Genomic DNA, 20,975 nt, shown 5'->3' with positions numbered 1-20,975 from the left:
TTCACCGTCGCCCCTCTGTCATTGACACACATGCCTCTGAGTGCCGCAGCAACAGATAGATGTCTTGCCACTGTGCAGAACCTCTCAACCTCATATGACTAGAGTAGATGGTTCCCAACCAGTGTACTGTAGCACATGGTTGTGCCATGAAGACATCCTAAGTGTGCCGTGAAGAAAGATGCAAAATGATTCAAAACTCATGGGCTGGATTCTGGGGACATAGCCCCAGTATTGGAGAATCCAGCCCCATGTAATTAAACTAAAACGAACCTTCATCATCAGCTCTGTGGTTGGCATCTCCAAGACCCGATGAATTTTGGGCCTCTCACGCATGTGCCAGCTGGGAATGACCCGCGGTTTATAATTTTTATGTAGGTCAGGCCCATGCACATGATCAACGAGACTTGGAGCCAAAGACAGAGGTCCCATGCACTTGCACAAAAAGTGAAAAGTCAAACAAGGTGCAAAAATCCTGGGAGAATCAAGGGAGGCAGGGAGAGGTAAAGAAAGGCAGGCGTGAAGTTAAAAAGCTAAGTTCCCAGTGAGGGAGGAAGGCAGAGAAAATAGGATGTGTACCTCAAAATAATTTTCTAGTATAGAGGTGTACCATGACACATAAAAGGTTGAGAACCACTGGACTAGACGACAGTCGCCAAGTCATTCCAGGCAAGCATATATGTCACATGTGGGTAAACATGGGAACCTACCCTGTGCATCTTTGGGTTGTGGGGGTGAAACTCACACAAACATGGGGAGAATGTGTAAACTCCACACGGACAATGACCCAGAGCTGGGATCGAACCTGGGACCTCGGCGCCGTGAGACAGAAGTGCTAACCACTGCGCCACCATGCTGCCCCGACTCTTTTTTCATACTTACCCCATATTTTCCCAGTGGGAAAATATGCAATGTGGTGTGGTGCTAAACTGTACAGACTAAGAAAGTCTGTGGCTTGACCTCTGTCTTTGTCGTGTCATGAAAGTGCGCTCCAGCTTCCCCAACTACCTATAGGCATAGTGAACATTCAAACGAAGGCCTGTGTTTTTTAAAGCAATAAGAAAAGACACTGACCAAAAGATGGCTGATACTGCGAAGTGACCACTTTCTGAAAAATTCCATTGTGTATTCTACTAGCAGACTTTCCTTGGTGGGCAAGGAATTTCACACCTGAAGAGGTGTGAAAGTCCACTTGACACTGAGGCACTTGAAAGAAAGGCTTGGAAGATACAAAAGGCTGGACGAAACTCCTGGGTTTATGAGGACGATGGAGATGGTTTTGTTTATCTCATCAATACAGATATCCAAAAACACGTCACCTGTTGATTTATTTCTCAGAATTTTGCAAGGTTTTGAAATGAATGCAAGACATGAATGTTTCCCTGCCGTGAATGCACAGGGTAAATGGGTTAAAATCTGGCTGATGATGGGTGAGAAGGGGAGGAGCAAAGAAGCAAGAAGGACGCTTCTCACTCACTTGTTGGGAGACAAGTGTATTTTAACAGAGACAGGCAGCAAAGAGAAAGAAGCAGGACAGCCTCTTCAATAACCCTGCAGAGAGAACCAGATCATGTTTCCCTCTGGGCACAAGCCAACAAGTGTCTCCAACAGTCTGCAAAACCAACAAAGCAGCCCCGAAGTCCACCGGAATCACCTAACTTTATAAAATAAATTTAGAGTATTCGATTATTGTTTTTCCAATTAAGGGGCAATTTAGTGTGGCCAATCCACCTAACCTGCACATCGTTGGGTTGTGGAAGTGAAACCCACGCAGACACGGGGAGAATGTGCAGACTCCACACAGACAGTGACCCAGGGCCAGGATTTGAACCTGGGTCCTCAGCGGAGTCACCTAACTTACCGGCCACAACGTACCATCAACTAAATGTCACTGACAAGCCCAGGACTGATTGATAAATTCTTTTAAAACTTTTATTTTGTTTCTTAAGTTCTCGGGTGGGATTTACTGGCCTCGCCACGCCCGAGTTTGTGACGTGTTGAAGCTGTTGAATCTCGCAAGAGGTCTCCAGTGAGATTCGCTACGCTTGCGACATCTCGTGAGATTCAACGGAACCTCGCGAGACGTCACGATTGGGATTTCGCCCTCATATCAGCATATTCAAATGAGCCATTTGACTCATTTAGATATGCCTGCGCCATATTCCTCCGGTGCACCCATGTATCCTTGCTGTACCTGTCCTTCCATGTGGTAGAATTTGTGGGTTTGGAAGGTACTGACGAAGGAGCCCTGGTATGTTCCTGCAGTGCACCTTACACACTGCTGCCACTGTGCATTGCAATGAAAGGAATGGATGTTGAAGTTGGTGGATGAGGTGCTGATCAAATTGATTTCTTGAGTGTTGTTTCAACTGCATTCATCCAGGTAAGTGGACACTTTTCTAACACACTCCTGACCTGTGCTCATAGATACAGGACAGATTTTTTTGAGACAGGCGGCAAGTTGCTCATGCAGAATTCCTAACCTCTTGCTTCCTCTTGTAGCCATAGTATTTTGTGATTAGTCCAATTATGTTTCAGACCAATAGTAACTCTCGGGATGTTGATGCCAGTAAGCCAACATGGAAGTAACTTAATAAGTTTTCTTTTATTCTTCATAATGACCAAATTACAAAATTTAATTCAGCTTTGTTGACAAATCATGAAACAAGGTAACAATTGAAAAAAGTTTGAAAAGTTTGAAAAAGTTTCATTTACATTTTACCAGAATAGTTATATTTACAGATATATACATGCTTTTGATTTTTTCTAAATCAAGAATACATGAAATGAAAACAAAAATAATCAACATCATACACTTGGAAGGAGCAGCTTGTCAAATATTTTGCACAGAACAATTGGGCATAAGAGTGTCTTGGGTGATGATTGGTCATTTCTTACTACTTTAATTAGTTGGTCTAAATAGACAATACTTTGGAGGGGTTTAACATATGCAGTTTGGCAATCTAAGTATAACTGACTTTACGCTCGGACAATTACACATTTTATGGTTGTGCAATTTCTCATCATTTTGTGCAGTAGAAATTAACTGTAATGACCATTGTGGCCTGGGACAAGTACCACTGCTATTAAATGCTTCTGGATTGACCTTGGACTCTGTTCATAATCCATAGGATGAAACAAGCTGCCTGTCCCGGTTAAAGGAGGTTCCTAATGCAAAACATCCTCACGTTTAATATTATTTTACACTGTATTCCCATGTATTCTTGGCCTTACAAATTCTGTGCCAACTATAACTGTAGGAAAACTGAATTACCCCATACCTTCCACTGATATAACTCTCATGTGGCTATTTGGTGGTGTGTGAGAGAAAGCAATGAACAACTGTCCTCTAATTCTACCTTCCTTCCAGATAAAAATTGCTTGACCAACATTTTTTACCTGTCATAAACAGCTAGCCTGAGGTCAGAAGTTCAGCATGAGGGGAAATTAACTGGTAGTGCTCATTAGCATTCCATCTTGCTACTACATGCAACATTTCCCCTTTTTCTTCTAATCTTTTATTCCATCTTCTTGTGAATGACATATCTCCTGCTGGGGTACACCTCCAGCGCCTAAATCAAGTGGCTATTATTTATATATAAGCAGGCAGGTGAGTTTGGAAAATCTTTCAGCAAGCACCATGCAGATTAGCAAAGGAAATGTTTGGGATTAGGAAAACCTTTCTCCAACCCCTCTTCCCCAGCCCCGGAATTTTGATGTTGAGTGCAACATCCTTGTTTTGCCGCAGCAGAGATCAGTTGAGCTCAGTTTGACATTCCGATCTGGGATTTATTTAGTCTACTAGCCAATAATATAAATTATTATCAAGACAGCAATGTGAAAGGATAGAGCAAGGCAGCATAAAGATTTAAATGTATAGAGGATAATATTAAGTAAAGTAAATTAAGAAGTGAAAATTAAATGTCACAAAGCTTGAGTTATAAAAGTATGTAGGCTGTTGGAGTAAATTTTATATGCTTTTAAAGTGGGCTGCAGGAGGTAATTGTGTTATAGTAGACATACAAAACATGTTTGAAGCAGATATACAATGGGAGCACTAATATTTATTATATATGCAACTTCCATACTTATATACTATTCATTGTTGAAGGACTCCCAGGTGCATCCCATGTGGCAGTTTATTTAGCATATATATTTTATGAATTACTTTTTTAGAGGTGCCCATACAGAGGCTATTTCACACGTGAAACCTTGAGGACCATTCTGTAGATAGCCACCAAGTACCTCCCATAGCAGTTTTTGCATTTTGTATGCTTTCATGTACAGTGGTGGCAGGCTTTGTATAATTAATTTACACCAGTTTTTGTGTTTAAAAAAAAATCATAATGGGGACAAGGTTTAGAAAAACAAAATGGTCTCCAATCAGACTAGAACTATTGATCAAATTCACATCAAAATCAATCTAATTGTTTTTAAATACTCAACATATAATTTCATGGAAGCCATCGAAGATAGAAATTTGCAATCATTGTCATATTTAATGAAAGACAAATACAGGAAAAATGAATTTTTTGTGTCTCAGTTTATGTTGATTAATGCACTGCCTTATTTGCTGGAGGACACATTTTTCCTCACAGTCACAGTTCATTCCTGGTCACTGGTCCCAAATCCCCAATCCCTTGCTGGCCCATTGGGCATCTGTTCTGATACTTCAGGAACCTGTGGTGGTCTATATAGGAAATAAGCTGAAACAATTGCGATAATGGAGACCACTTTGGAAGATGTGCCTAAAAATGAAATATATGGATTTAGATTATGTTGATATAAAATCCGCCAGCGCTGAAGTATATATTAATTCAATATATATTGAATTCTCTTTTGAAATTCACAATGGAATCTGCTTCCACCATGCTCTCATGCAGTATATTCCAGATCATAAAAAACAAGTGCAGAAGAAACATTCTCCCTTCTACAATCTAATGCTTTTCCCAGTTAAAAAAAAATCTGTGTCCTCTGTTTACCAGCCATTCTGCGAGTGGAAACATTTCTCCTTATTTATTCTATCAAACCCCCTCATAAGTTTCCACATTGCTCAGTGTCAGCTCGTGTACAGTTAATTCCAGCCCCATTTAACCCGGAGTCACAACACAGGGGAAATTGGATTTTATATTAATACCTGGGGCTTTGGTTGAGCTAAATTGGCTACAATCACCAGGTTTGTAAAATTTAAACACAAGTAACCTTTTATAATTAACATTCATTATAATTACATAGGCAGAAAAAAATACAACTGGCTATCCGCTATCTAATGCCCACCAGCCCCACCGACCCCCGCCAAATATGTGTATACACACACACACAGACAAACAACACAGAGGGAAAAGGGTAGTTAAGGGGTAAAGAAAATACAATAAAATAAAAGGATAAAGATCTTTGATTCTCATGGATGACTTCCAGTTAGTTTGTTTCTCAAGGTTAGGCCTTCAATTGGGTACTTTATTTTCCTTCAGCTTGTAATCTTCACTGCAGACTCACAGAGACAGCAGGCAAATGGCAGCGGAGAGAGGGAGAAAACACATCTCTTCCTTCAAGGGTCGAGAGGCTTCTGACAGGTTCTCTCAGAAAAACAACCTGGCAGGAACCAATTGCTGATTGTTGTCAGGCAGAACACTGTCCCTGGACAACCCACTGGTTGCCAGTTAGCCACTTGAACTGACTTCCTCCAAAACCAATTCTTAAGGTTCACTCAGCACTGACAAGTCTGGTATCTCTCCTCTGCAAACATAAAACCTTGGAACCACAATGTCCTGACAAACAGGCCACTTCAGCTTGGGGCTTCTGCTTAAAGGCCCATTCCAATTATGGGTCCACGGATCAAAAATAATAAAATAAAATGAAAGAAATGGGAACAAAGGAAATAAACAGGAAGGACTCTTACAGTGACACACTTGAGGCTCAGTTGGAAGGTTAGGTTGAAATCTTACTCAGTGATCTCAACACAAAATGCTAGGCTGAGAGTGGAGTGTTGACGGAATGCTGTATTGTTTAAAGTACGGTATTTGAGACAAGATGTCAAACTGAATACCCTTCCACCCTTTCAGGTGATTGTAAAATATCCAGAAGGATTATATCAAAGAAGAGCAGGGGAGTCTTCCCTTGATGTCCTCAGCAATATTTATCTCACACGAGAACAGATTAAAGATAGCTTGCTGATATTTCTGAATAGCTAATTCAAAGTTAAGTTGTGCCCTGATCTATTGAAAAATAACAAAATAATGAGGACATAACTGCTTAGAAATTTTAAAATTTTCAAATTCACTGGTTTTTGCAGTAAATAAGACAGTGGCCTCGATTAACCATAGGCCAGGCTAACTTGACCATTTAATACAACTAAAATTATCATACCTACGAAGTCCAAATGTAGGAATTCCTACTGACACTTCGGCTGAAATTAGATTGGGATCATCCTAATGTGTATGTCTAAATACATCAAAGAACAAAGAACAATATAGCACAGGAACAGGCCCTTCGGCACTCCAAACCTTCGCCGATCACGTGTACTATCTATACCAACCGCCTGTATCCTTCTGTACCTCGTCTGTTTATGTGCCTATCCAAATAAGTTTAAAGGTCGCTAACGTATCTGCCTCAACCACCTCGCTTGGCAGTGTATTCCAGGCGACCACTGAAGTGGAGATGTGCTTGGGAAGTTTTTTTGACCTTGAAACTTTCCGCCCTGGGAAAAAGCCTCCAACTGTTCACTCTATCTATACCCTTCATAATTTTATAAACTTCTATCAGGTCACCCTTCAGCCTCTGTCCCTCTCGGGGGAACAATCCCAGTTTATTCAATCTCTCCTCATAGCTGATACCCTCCATTCCAGACAACATCCTGGTCAACCTTTTCTGTACTCTCTCCAAAGCCTCCACGTCCTTCTGGTAGTGTGGTGACCAGAATTGGACACAGTACTCCAAATGTGGCCTAACCAACGTTCTATATAACTGTAACATAATTTGCGAGCTTTAATACTCGATACCCTCCTATGAAGGCAAGCATGCCATATGCTTTCTTTACCATCATTTCCACCTGTTCCACTTTTAAGGATTTGTGGACCTGCACACCCAGATCTCTGTATGTCCTGATGGTTCTGCCATTTATTTTATAGCTCCCACCTGAATTGGATCTACCAAAATGCATCACCTTTCATTTGTCCGGGTTAAATTCCATCTGCCATTTTTCCGCCCAATTTTGCAGCCTCCCTAAATCCTGCTGTATTCTCTGACAATCTTCATCACTATCTGCAACTCCTGCAATCTTTAGTATCATCCGCAAATTTGCTAATCAGACCAGCCACGTTTTCGTTCAAGTCATTTATTTATATTACAAACATCATGGTGTTTTAATTCAACAAGCCATTAAAGAATCTGTTTACTTATTCAAGTTTAGAATTCATTTAAATTCTGTTCATATTCTTCTCAATAAGACCTGAATGGAAAACTTACCAATGGCTGTAATCAAATTGGCCATTTTCCGGTTGTCATATGTCCAGCATGCACCTTTACGACCACAATCATCTTCATTCCATAGGACACAAGATATATCAATCACTATACCAAACAGAATTGGTCCTGGAATAGTACCTGTAAGTCAGTTCATGGAAAGTTAAAAGAGCAGCAATGGGGGTGTTGTTACATTTTAGTGAAATGCATGTGTGACAATATGCTCAGCTGCTAAGGACCTGTTCTTTCTATTGAGGTTGTCCAAACAATTGTGCTCAATTTTGTCTTCATCTGAAGCTTGCATTGCAACTTAGATTCCTAGCCGCCTTCTAACCCAGGGCACAGATATTGCCAGACCTGCTGAGCTTTTCCAGAATTTTCTGTTTTAGCACAACCTCTGACAACTTTAATCAACTATGCTTTGGGTAATTGTCTATAGTTTTAATCTCTGTGTAACATAAGAACTATTCCTCTAACTGCAATGCTGTTAGTTTGCTGGTATTTACTTTTTCAGTCCTATAAATACTATTACGTAGTTAATCCTGTTTGCTACTGTCTTTGCCATTATTGTTTAGAAAATATTTTATTAAGGCATTTATAATTTGAACACTTTTAAACAGAAAAATCCAACAAAGACAAAATACCCACATAATATAGCCACCCCGCCGCCCCCAAACACAGACCCCAACCAACATGGTCCACATAAATACTCCGTCTCACGGCCCTCCCTTCATTGGTTTTCCTACCATTGTTCGTCACTTCTATGCCTCCCCCCTTTTCACCTCCACCCCCATTCCCCCCACTTGCTGGCAGACTAATTTTCCTTAAAGAAGTCGATGAACGGCTGCCACCTCTGAGCGAACCCCTGTAACGAACCCCTTAAGGCGAATTTGATTTTCTCCAACCTGAGAAACGTCGCCATGTCGCTTAGCAATACCCCGACTTCGGGGGCTCCGAGTCCCTCCATCCCAGCAGAATCCGTCTCCGGGCCACCAGGGAATGAAAGGCCAAAATGTCGGCCTCTCTCCCCACCATGGGCTCTGTCTTTGACATTTTTAACCTATCACTCTATACTATGCAGTATTAGTGTGTATCAGAGATTCCTGGTGGAATTTTCCATTATTTGGGCTAGTGTCATTTTGGGCCAGAAAACAGGAGAGAATCATGCTGGGCACAAGATTCACTCTGTGCCCGTGGCGTGGTAGCTCTGACTCGCCTACCCGGGGATCTGCTGAGCATTTCAATCAATTCAATCTACATTTAAATGCCTTCCCTGCAACTTGTCCAAAGTCTCGCCAAGAGGATGGCAGCGAGGAAGCCAGCACTGAGGTTCTCGGAGGAAGCTCTGACCAAGTTGCTGGATGTGGTGGAGAAGAGGCGTAATGTGCTGTACCCTCAATCGGGCCGGAGACCATCCAGTGACATCATGGATCCCACATGGGAGGCAGTGGCAGCACGGATCGGCACAGGAGGACAGGCACCCAGTGCAGGAAAACGGTGAATGACTTCTTCCGTGCAGCCAGGGTAAGTAACTCCTCTCATCTGGCACTACTCAGCCACTTGCACACCCATCACACATCTACTGGGAACTCATTCATACCATCTCAAGGGGTCCCACCACTTATCCTCGCATACGTGTCCTCATTTCCCCTGTTCATTCTCATTCCCCTCCCCTCATCACATCCCAGCTCCTATTCATCAACCACACAGTCAGGCATCCTTGTCATTTGACCCGGAACATGGCCTGTTTACACTCTCCTTATCTGTCTCCTTGCAGGGCAATCTGGCTCACAATAAGATGGAGAGTGCACAGACAGGTGGCAGAATGCCCAAACTGAGAATCCTCACTGCGTTTGAGGAGAGAGACCAAGATCTGGTCAGGGAGGATCAGGATGGCTCCTGTGCTGACGGTGAGCTGGGCGCAAGAGACAAAAGTAAGGGACCATAGCACATTTGGCCATCTGGCAAGACTCATGTGAGTTATGCCTTCTCTATCCTCCTGACCCTGCCATGCACTAATGCCATTACTCTTCCCTTGTCGGAAAATCAGTCCAGCACCTTTCCCATCCTGCAGTGGGGCACTGGTCACCACAGAGGAGAGCAGCTCTGAAGATTTTCCTGAAGTCCTGCAAGAAGAAGTGTTGCAAATGTAACTTGCACTATTCACCGGGGCTGTTTAGCACAACGCTAAATTGCTGGCTTTGAAAGCAGACCAAGCAGGCCAGCAGCACGGTTCGATTCCCGTAACAGCCTCCCCGCACAGGCGCCGGAATATGGTGACTAGGGGCTTTTCACAGTAACTTCATTTGAAGCCTACTTGTGACAAGTGATTTTCATCTCATTTTTCACCGGCTCAGAGACTCCCACCTCAGTGGAAATCATTAGGAGGTAGGCGTCTGGGTCACTTACTGGTGAACACCTCATTTCAGATGATCCACAGCTGACGGAGGCAGAGACATCCCAGGGATCTGGCACTCAGAGAAGTGCTGGAGGCCAGGACACTGCTGAGCCCCAGTCCAATTACATTCCCCTGGACCTGGCCGTCCCTCAGCCCTGGGAGCTACACTGGCAGAAGCACAAACATAAGGAAAGGATGTTAGCGACATTCCTCGGATTGTAAGGCCAAGTGTAGGAGTTTCAACTGCTTTTGTCTGAAGAGTTAGTGCTGGTACTCTGAGGCAATCAAGTTAACACTGCAAGGGTGGTGTCTGCAGTGGAGACCTTGATGCAGGACAGTCACTCCATGGCAGGGGTCGTTCACTGCATGGTTCAGATCATAAACACCATGGTTCAGGGCAGGAACTCTATGTTTCAGGGTATCAACTGCATGGTGCGGGCACTTGTAGGCATAAACGAGTGCCAATGGCAGAGGACGACCGAGCTTCTGGATCTCATTCCAGCTGCCCCTCCATCCCATGAAGAAACTCAGGGGCCCTTGAACCCCTATAGTCAGAAGGATCAGCTGATGCCTGGCGCCTTCCACCCAGCCCTTCTTACTCCCCTCTGTTTGTGACCGACACACACACCGAGGATGCTGACACAACCACAGCCATGCTCCCGAAAGCAGGCCAGGCCCCTCCAGGTCCCGACCCTCCAGAGGATGCTGTCCAAAGTCATCTCAGGCAACAGAGCCTGGCAGACTGCAGGCCGCCTCTGACTCAGCTGCGGATTCTGGAGAAACAGCATGACACAGCAGTAGGGTCAGGAAGGTAAAGAAATTACAGTATCACATTGTGGGCATGGGTGATGGGTTAGGGTTAGGGTTATTATATCTTTTATATCTGCAGCACTTATGTTAGTTAGTAACTTGAGGAAACCAGTGTTAAGAGAACAGAGCTTTAGTTAATCATGTACAATGTTCTGCTCAAGGCAACAACTCGCTCCCAGTACAGTTCTTGCTGGGAGAACTAACTACCCCAGCCCCTGCTTTGTGCCGGCTTTTATGGTCATTCATAATGAGCTCCAGCTGGGTGGCCTCCACCCTCTATCTGGGTAACTCGTACTCCACGAGTCTCATGGGGAGAATAGTTTTCCTATGATCCTTGTCGGGGTTATAACAGACCTCCCCCAAAGTCCGAAAAATCACATTTAGCTGCCAACAGTGGGGGACTTTTGCGCCACTTTACCCATGGCTGTGCTTCCATCTGTGGTGGTTCTGGGTCAGGTGGAGTGTATCTGTTTGCCCCGGACGTGAGTTATTGTCCCGGACGTGATGTCGTCCGCATGTATGGACACTTCAGTGTCCATCTCTGATCCGGAGTCATCCTCCTCCTGCTGGATCAGGTGCTGTGACCCGGACGGCTGAGTCCCTTGGCAGAGGGACAATTCCTGGCATGGAGGAGACGCCGATACTATTGGTTGGGCATCGCGAAGCGTAGGTTCTCACTTCTTCAGATGGTCCAAGTGCTTTTGTTGAACTCTCCCCTGAACCTGGATTTTATACAAGGCAGGACCCGTTCTTTCCAGCACTACACTGGAGAGCTACAGTGCCCCAACAACAAAATTGTGGGCATCCCCAGAGGGAAATTTCCACCCTGGTGTCCTCAAGCTATGCTGCCTCTTCTCTGAGTCTCCTGCTACACCGCAACATTCCTGCCGAGGCTCGGAAACGTGAGACTCAACCGGGTTCTAAGTCGCCAGCCCATCAACAGTTCTGCAGGGGCAATTCGAATCTTCACATGTGCCATTTTCCGGTAATTAAAAATGAACTGCAACAGTCGCGTGTCCATGGAACCCTTGGGTTGTTTCTTTCTGCCCCTTTGGAAAGTCTAGACTGCCCTTTCCGCCATGCCATTGGAGGAGGGATCATTTTGGGTGGTTCAACTATGCCAAATGCTGTTTCGCTTCGTAAAGGCGGCAAATAGCTCACCAGTGAAGGGCGTTGCATTACCTATTATCAGGATCTCAGGGAGCCCTGGAGCTTTTCTATCGTGGCCGTGGACGTTGTTGAGGCCATTCTGTACACCTCTAGGCACTTCGAGTGGGCATCCACAATAAAGAGAATCATGAAAGGTCCCACAAAATCTGGCCGTTCCCAGGAATGAAGGGAGACCGCTGGCGGGAGCTTCTGATGCTACTGGCACCCTGGGCATCACAAATTTACAGCCCATGATTTTGCTTTTTAAAAAAAAAGTTCCAACACGTTTTTGCTCTGAACAATTTCTGTGACAATGGCTGGAATTCTCCGGTGGTTTTGATTCACTTTTCCCATCAGCAGCCCACCCCGCCCACAGGATTCCCGGCAATGTGTGGTGGTTTCAATGAACAATCCCATTGACAAGCAGAAGGAAGATAGAATCCCGCTGCCTGCCAACGGCACGCGGCCAAGAAACATGCAGCTGGCGGACCACAGAATCCAGCGCGATATAGATTTTTTGAATATTATACATTTTTTGAAATATAGATTTTTTTTGACATATTGTTCAAAATAATCTTTAAATCATAATAGGCTCCAACAATTTATTCGAAATTTGCTCCCATTCCATAATAAACAGTGGGTGACAAACTGGAGGGAAAGGAAATGAACAAAGTAACAGGTCTTAGAATGGTTTTCGTTAAAAAGCATTAGCATTGACAGATAACATTAGAAGTAAAAATAATGCTTAATTGCTGAAAACAGAAGTGAAAGAATAAATGAGCAAAATGAAATTGGAGAAAGTTAGGAAATTAATTATTTTCAGTTTTTAAGATTGGCTTGAAAAGGTTAGCTTAACAGTATATGGTTAATATTATTTAGAGCTATTCTTAACATCTAAACATCATCACTGCTGTATTGATCGTGTTAGTTTCAGTCACACAGTGTATAAGTTGAATCTTTGTTTTTAAATGGCTAGTGATAGTGCCTGGATCTCCTGGAAGTGGAAGAGATTCCTAAAAGCACTGTGGGTATTCTTACAACACATGACATCACCACCTCCTCAATGGCAATTTGGAAGGCCAGTGAGAGCTAAACATAATTGATGGGTTTTATGGTCCTGCCCGCCTGGGGACTGTCAATTCCCGTCCGAGGGCATCGGACCTTTTAATGGTCTGTTAAATTGTCCATCTCACTCTCAAGGATTCCCATAGTGGGCGGGATCGGAAAATGTACCCCAAAGTTTTTGCTTTAAAGTTGACTCCAATCAGTGATTTCTAATACTTCTTCCAACAATTGTTTTGGTTCAGCAAGGTGAGAGAGTTCTGGAGAATGGAATGTTCTTCCATCTATTTTCAGCATTGAGCACTGTCAGGCTGAATACATTTTTCCTTTTTTAAAATCTGCTCATGGGAAGTCAGCATTTAATGGCCATCCCTAACTGCCTTGAGAAGTTGGTGACATGCTGCCTTTTAGAACGGCTGCTGTCTGTGTTGTAGGGACACCCACGGGACAGTTAGGAAGGAAGGTCCACAATTTTGTCACAGTGACATTGAAGGAACGGCAATATAATTCCAAGTCAGGATGGTTGGGATTTTCTTTCTGTCAGAGCAATGAACCTCTGGCATTAGAAATGGGAAAATGTTACACAATTGGAGGTAATCGTGATGTTACCTCCAATTGTGTAACATTTTCTCCATTTTTAATGCCAGCCTTTCTCATGGTCCAAATATGATTGCCAATTTGCACTGAACTCTGCTCAGCTTTTTTCTTGGGTTGGTATGACATGGCATTCATAGACATGGAGGTGAGGCTGACAAGGCCTAATACTTATCAAAACCACTGGGCCTCTTTAACCAGCCCATCTTGACATTCAGCAGTCCCTGTGGCTGCCTCTGGGGGTTGATGTGCCCAACTCCATCCTAGACCTACCCTCCCCAGTATAAAGATCCTGCCATTTGGGGTATTTTTCTCATGAGGCGTCTGTGGTGAGCCAGGAGATATTATAAATCTGTGCATCTACCTTGGGAGTAAAGATTCCAGGCTGTTATGCCAAAGAGAGGAATATGAGTCATATGGCTGTCCAGAACTTCATCCAAAAGTCAAAAGGTACAAGAATATGTGTTTACCCAAAATAGTGCCGTTCTCTGCCCAACATTTAACCATTGTAGAAATGGAATGATATTTGTACAAACTGGCCCAGAATTTCCACGGTCACTATCCCCATAATTACACGGGGTGCTCAGTTTCCTCCAATGCTGAATCTGCCAGATTTTGCATCATCAGCAGGAAGGCACCAACTTTAGCATGGGGTCAGCAGGTACCATAAGACCATAAGACATAGGAGTGGAAGTAAGGCCATTCGGCCCATCGAGTCCACTCCGCCATTCAATCATGGCTGATGGGCATTTCAACTCCACCTACCAGCATTCTCCCCGTAGCCCTTAATTCCTCGCGACATCAAGAATTTATCTATCTCTGCCTTGAAGCCATTTAGCGTCCCGGCCTCCACTGCACTCCGCGGCAATGAATTCCACAGGCCCACCACTCTCTGGCTGAAGAAATGTCTCCGCATTTCTGTTCTGAATTTACCCCCTCTAATTCTAAGGCTGTGCCCACGGGTCCTCGTCTCCTCGCCTAACGGAAACAGTTTCTTTGCGTCCACCCTTTCTAAGCCATGTATTATCTTGTAAGTTTCTAATAGATCTCCCCTTAACCTTCTAAACTCCAATGAATACAATCCCAGGATCCTCAGCCGTTCATATGTTAGACCCGCCATTCCAGGGATCATCCTTGTGAATCTCCGCTGGACACGCTCCAGTGCCAGTATGTCCTTCCTGAGATGTGGGGCCCAAAACTGGACACAGTACTCCAAATGGGGCCTAACCAGAACCTTATAAAGGCTCAATAGCACATCGCTGCTTTTATATTCCAACCCTCTTGAGATAAATGACAACATTGCATTCGCTTTCTTAATCACAGATTTAACCTGCATGTTTACCTTTAGGGAATCCTCGACTAGCACTCCCAGATCCCTTTGTACTTTGGCATTACGAATTTTCTCACCGTTTAGAAAGTAGTCTATGCTTGGATTCTTTTTTCCAAAGTGCAAGACCTCACATTTTCTTACCCATGACACTACAGCACCTCTGGCACCTGCCGAGCACTGAAAAGGCAATCTCTAGAACCCACCTACACCCAGTGAGTGTGAGAACCTATTCAGCCACCTATGAAAGTGGATGTAGATTAAAAAAAACAATAATTTTGCCAGTGTTAAGAGATTCAGGTCCGTTCCTTGGTCTAGTCCAGTTGTACCCATTTGGAGCTCAGCATATTTGTTTCCAGTCCCACACTAGGTTCCGACTGAGCTGGGGACATCACAAGTTACAACAAAGGGTGAGAACTCCAGTTACATGATCCCTGAGTTCCATGATCCCTGCTGCATTCCCTGGTAACACTGACCTTGCAAGACACATGAATTCCACTTGAACTGATGCTTCAGTTCAAAATAAATCCTTCTGCATTCCCTGGTAACACTGGCCTTGCAAGACACACAAGTTGCACTTGAATTAGTGCTTCAGTTCAAAATAAATCCAAGGGATTTGTTACCATCATGTCTTGTGCTTGCTTCAATTCACTGAATGTCATACTACATGTGGCCCTATGTGATACACCCTGTGCAATACTTCTTCACTTATAAATTAGATTTTCAAGCAGCGTGGTTCCTTGTTGAAGTTCCTTGTTGAATCCCTACAGTGCAGAAGGAGGCTATTTGGCCCATCAACCCTCTGAAAGACCACCCCACCCAGGTCCACTTCACCACCCTATTACCATAACCCCACCTAACCATTGGACATGACGGGGCAATTAAGCATTATCAATCCACCTAATCTGCACATCATTGAACTGTGGGAGGAAACCGGAGCACCCAGGGTAAAGGAAGAATGTGCAAACTCCACATAGACAGTCATCCAAGGTCAGAATTGGACCTGAGTCCCTGGTGATGTGGGGAAGCAGTGCTAATTGCTGAACCACCGTGCCACCCCTTGTTTATTCTGATTGAAGGTCATTTCAACCTGAAACAGTGAGGTTGCTGAACCATTGCAATCTCCATCCATAGCAGCGGGATCAGAAGATCTTGTCAGCGTGAGGGGATTGGAAAACTCCTGCTGTTTCGCTCCGCAGATGCTGCCCGACCTGCTGAATATTTCCATCAATTTTCATTTTTATTTCAGATTTCCAGCACCCGCAATATTTTGCTTTTGTATTTATTTTATGCTTTTTTTTTCATTTAAAATGTCAATGGTATCATGGTAGCTTCTCACCTAGAATCCTCACAAAGAGCCACTGAATACCCAATGAAAATGAGCGTTGGTTATCAGGAACACACCTGTAAACAAATTTTTAAAAAATTGATTTTAGTTTATGCAAGCTGAATAAATGTAAACTAAAGTTTGTCACAGAATGTACATTGTCAATCCTTTCCTCCCTCAATACAAACTGCTCCATGCCGAAGATTATTCTTCAACTCGACAGACAGGTAAGCTTTCCTTTAATTGATTGATAGGAAGGACTTGAAAGTATGAGCTGATTTGTCTTCTTATCTTCTTTTTACAACAGTTCAGTGGAAGTTAGGAATTTACATGTGGGAAATAGCGAAGATAAAACCATTCCAGTGTTCTGTGGTACATTCACTCAAAAGCAAAGACTGATGAGTGGGAGCTACTTTGAGAAAATTCTGAGCCATGGATTCAGTTTTTGCCCATTTTATTTATTTAAATTAGGTATTTGATGCCCCAGGCCAAAGTTCAAGTGGAACATAGAGATCTAGTCCACATAGAAGCAAAGAAACTAAAAACAGTTCGGTATTTTCATGAAGGAACAATGGGATCAGTCTGACCAGTGAACAAATAAGCTTCTATTTTTATAATTATCTTGTGACCAATAAAAGTCACACATTGGTTAGTCGATATACTGTGCTTTTCTAAGATTAAGGCACTTTATTGGACAGGCTGACTGCAGCATTATTCTATATTTGTTAGTGTTGGGCTTAACCTGGCAATCCATATTGGGCTCGGGGAAGTGATACACGGGTTGGGGGTGATAGAATCGGGTAAGGCCCCTGGACCTGATGGATTCCCAGTGGAATTTTATAAAATGTTTTCTGGGCTACTGGGGCCGCTCCTGGTTAAGGCTTTTAACGAGTCCAAGGAGCTGGGAGTGCTTCCCCCAACGCTATCACAGGCATCAATCTCTCTCATCCTGAAGCGAGACAAGGACCCGGAGAGCTGTGGATCATTCAGGTCAATTTTCCTTTTGAATGTAGATGCTAAATTGCTGGCAAGGATCTTGGCCACCAGAATAGAGGATTGTGTCCAGGGGGTAATCGGGGAGGATCAGACAGGATTTGTGAAGGGCAGGCACCTGATGTCGAATATTAGACAGCTTCTTAATGTTATAATACCAGCGGAGGGGCGCAATATTGAGATGGTAGTAGCCATGGACGCGGAGAAGGCTTTTGACCTGGTGGAAGTATACCTATGAGATATTTTAGGCAGGTTTGGGTTTGGGCAGGAATTTGTGGATTGGATTCAGCTGTTATATCAGGCTCCGGTGGCAAATATAAGAACCAACCAAGTCTGGTCAAAATACTTCAGTCTCTGTAGGGGGACAAGGCATGGATGCCCGCTCTCCCCATTACTGTTTGCCCTGGCTTAGAGCCCTTAGCAATGGCCCTTAGACCATCAAATGCCTGGCGGGGGATAGGAGGGGGGGGGGGGGGGGGGGGGGGTGGAGCACAGGGTCTCTCTCTCTCTATGCAGACGACTTGCAGATCCAGTGGGGGGGATGGCAGAAATCATGGATATACTAGGAGAATTGGGGCTTCAGGCTACAAGTTAAATATGGGAAAGAGCGAGATGTTCATGATCCAGGCACGGGGGCAGGAAGGAGACTGAAGGAGTTACCTTTTAAAGTGGCTGAGAGGAGTTTTAGATATCTGGGGATTCAAGTGGCTAAGGATTGGGGGCAGCTTCATAAGTTAAATCTGGGCAGAGCGGTCAATCAAATGAAAAGGGACTTCCGCAGATGGATCATGCTCCCGCTGACGCTGGCAGGGAATGCGAAGATGACGGTCCTTCAGGACAGCTCATCTTTTTTCAATGTTTTCCGATTTTTGTCACAAAGGCTTTTTTCAGGAAAATGAATGCAACGATATTGGGTTTTGTGTGGGAGGGTAAAACCCCGAGAGTAAAGAAGGCACTCCTGGAACGGGGTCGCGGAGAGGGGGGCCTCCCGAGCTTTATTAACTATTACTGGACGGCCAAAATATCGATAGTCAGGAAGTGGGTAGTGAGGGAGGGGTCGGTTTGGGAGCGAGTGGAAGTGGCATCCTGCAAGGGTACGAGTTTGGAGGCTTTACTAATGGCGCCTCTGCCGTTCTCGCCGGCTCGGTACTCTACAAGCCCTGTGGTGATGGCAGCCCTAAGCGTGTGGGGGCAATGAAGGCAGCACATGGGATTGGAGAGGGCGTCAGTGTGGTCACCGATCTGTGACAACCACTGGTTTGCCCCATGGGGGCCGGATGGAGGCTTTAAGAGATGGAAGCAGGCAGGGATTGAGAGATTTAGGGACCTATTCATCCAGGAGGGCTATCCGACCTTGGAGGCACGAGAGGTGGAGTTTGAGTTGCCGGGTGGGAACGGGTTTCAGTACCTTCAGGTGCGGGACTTTGTACGGAGTCAGGTTCCAAGCTTTCCTCGCCTCCCCCTGAGGGGACTACAGGACAAGGTGATGTCAAAAACAGGGGTTGGAGAGGGGAGGGTTTCAGAGATATACAAGGCGTTGAAGGAGTGGGAAGTGGCCTCTATCAGAGAGGTGAAGAGGAAGTGGGAAGAGGAGCTGGGAGGACAGCTGGAAATTGAACTGTGGGAAAAAGCCTTGAAGAGAGTCAATTCATCCTCGTCATGTGCCAGACGTAGCTTGAGTTCAAGGTGGCCCACAGGGCCCACATGACGGTAGCCCGGATGAGCAGGTTCTTTGAGGGGGTGGAGGACAGATGTGGGCGGTGCGGGGGTAGCCCAGCGAATCATGTACATATGTTTTGGGCATGTCCGAAATTGAGGGGATTCTACCAGGGATTTGCGGACGTTATGTCAGAAGTCCTGGAAGGGAGGGTAACTCAGAGTCCAAAACTGGCAATGTTTGGGATATCGGAAGATCTGGCTGCCGGAGGGGGGCGGGGGCGAAGTCCTGGCCTTCTCCTCCCTGGTAGCCCAGAGACGGATTTTGCTGGGATGGAGGGAGTCGGAGCCCCCAAAATCAGGAATGTGGGTCAGCGATATAGCAGGGTTTATCAGTCAGGAGAAAAGTCAAGTTTGCCTTGAGAGGATCAATTCAGGGGTTTGCCCGGAGATGGCAGCCGTACAGATTGTGATTTTCTGAAAACTGGCATTACATGGGGCTAGATTTTACGGGCCATCTGCCAGTGCGTTTGGAGGCCGGGAGGCTCAGAGAATAAAGTGCATGCCCTTCCCACCCACGCACAACCTGTCTCCCATTTTACAGTGGGTGCGGGAGGCGTCAGTCAACTCACTCACCCTTGGGTCTATTGAGACCCTTAAGTGGTAATTTAAGTGGCTATTTTAGCTATGGCAGGGGAAGGCCCAGGTCAAGAGAGTAGCCCAACAGCATTTACTGTGTAGGTAGGATTGGGCTAGAAGTTGGAGATGGGAGGAGGACCTTCTTGGGGAAATGGAGGGCTGTGCCTATCGGAGACACTCCCCACAAGACCATAACCCCCTTTAACCCTCCGTACCCAGGCCTCACAAACCCAGCCTCCCACACCACCCACCTCCCCCTCGCTGGGACTTTGCCAGCTAAAAATTCAATGTGTAGCAAGGTGTTATTATGTTTCAACTAGGGTATCTCAAATGGAAACTTGGAGACAAAGAAAGATAATTTGTCTTTCCGGTGACCTTGTTCACACTATGCAGTGCTGCAGTGGCAATCATAGTCAGCAAATTCAGATGGGTTATTGTCAAGTGAGGCGGGAGGACTCCACTCTGGGCAATATGCGATGGGGGGGCGAAATTCTCCCCTACCTGGCGGGGCGGGGGGTCCCGGCGTAGCGGAGTGGCGCCAACCAGTCCGGCGTCGGGCCTCCCCAAAGATGTGAAATTCTCCGCACCTTTAAGGGATAGGCCTGCGCCAGAGTGGCTCCCGCTCCGCCGACTGGTGCCAACGGCCTTTGGCGTCACGCCGATCGGCGTCGGTGCTGGCCGAAAGGCCTTCGCCGGTTGGCGTGGGCCCGCGCATGCGCCGGAGCGTCAGCGGCCGCTGACATCACCACCGATGCATGCGTGGTGGAGGGGGTTTCTTCCGCCTCCGCCATGGTGGAAGCCGTGGCGGCGGCGGAAGAAAAAGAATAAATCCCGCCCCTGTCGTGGCCGGAATTCTCCGCCACCCGGGAATCGGCGGGGGCGCGATTTACGAAGGCCACGGGCGATTCCCCGACCCTGCGGGGGGTCGGAGAATTCCGCCCGGGGTGTCAGTTTTGACCAAAGGCAGTCAGAATTGAAAAATGAAATTATTGATGGGATCTGATCGGGCTCGATATAATTGAAGCAGAACTCCCTCCCCTTTGTAATCCAGCCCTCTTGAGATAAAGGCCGATATCCTATCAGACTTTCTGATTGAGTTTATGGCTGTCTATTAGCATTAAATGATGTGTGCATTCCCAAAATTCTTTGCTCCTCTATAATTCCCAGTTCCTCACCACTTATGAAGTATCCAATTTATGTTCCTTAGGTCCAAAGTGATTGATCTCACATTTGGTCACACTGAACTCCACTTGAAATGCCGAGAAAACATATTTGAGCAGTACGTCTGGTAAATAGAGTTGTGTAACTCAGAAACCACTGATTTAGTGAATCAAGTTCCATTTCAAATTTTAAAAAGGAGAATGCCATTAATAGTTTTATCTCAACTTTTGACCAGTTATCCCAAGTGGGCACACATGGATGAGCCAACTGGTTCCTAATGTCATTAAATGGAAAAGCACATGCAGCATTTTCTCATGCCATTGCTGCTGGCCAAGCTATGATATTGTTAAGTCTTGTGTTGTCACAATATTGAAAAGTATTGCATTGTATTCCCAGAACTT

The 20,975-nt window shown here is 45.2% G+C and overlaps 1 protein-coding gene across 1 annotated transcript in view; it reads right to left on the bottom strand.

Annotated features, from left to right (window-relative positions):
- Window positions 1–2,583: 2,583 nt before the first annotated feature.
- The window catches only part of LOC119970485 (solute carrier organic anion transporter family member 4C1-like), a 265,140-nt gene continuing 246,748 nt past the window's right edge, over window positions 2,584–20,975 (bottom strand). The window contains exons 11-13 of the mRNA XM_038805185.1: window positions 16,138–16,202; window positions 7,462–7,599; window positions 2,584–4,745 (exon numbers count right to left, since the gene is read on the bottom strand). Of these exons, the coding sequence (XP_038661113.1) occupies window positions 4,603–4,745; window positions 7,462–7,599; window positions 16,138–16,202 (346 nt within the window). The 3' untranslated portion in view covers window positions 2,584–4,602. The remainder of the gene's footprint in view (window positions 4,746–7,461; window positions 7,600–16,137; window positions 16,203–20,975) is intronic.

This window comes from Scyliorhinus canicula, chromosome 8 (assembly GCF_902713615.1).
Source record: "Scyliorhinus canicula chromosome 8, sScyCan1.1, whole genome shotgun sequence".
Lineage (NCBI taxonomy): Eukaryota > Metazoa > Chordata > Chondrichthyes > Carcharhiniformes > Scyliorhinidae > Scyliorhinus > Scyliorhinus canicula.
Note: the sequence above shows the minus strand (reverse complement) of the source record. Positions and strands in the feature narration are given on the sequence as shown.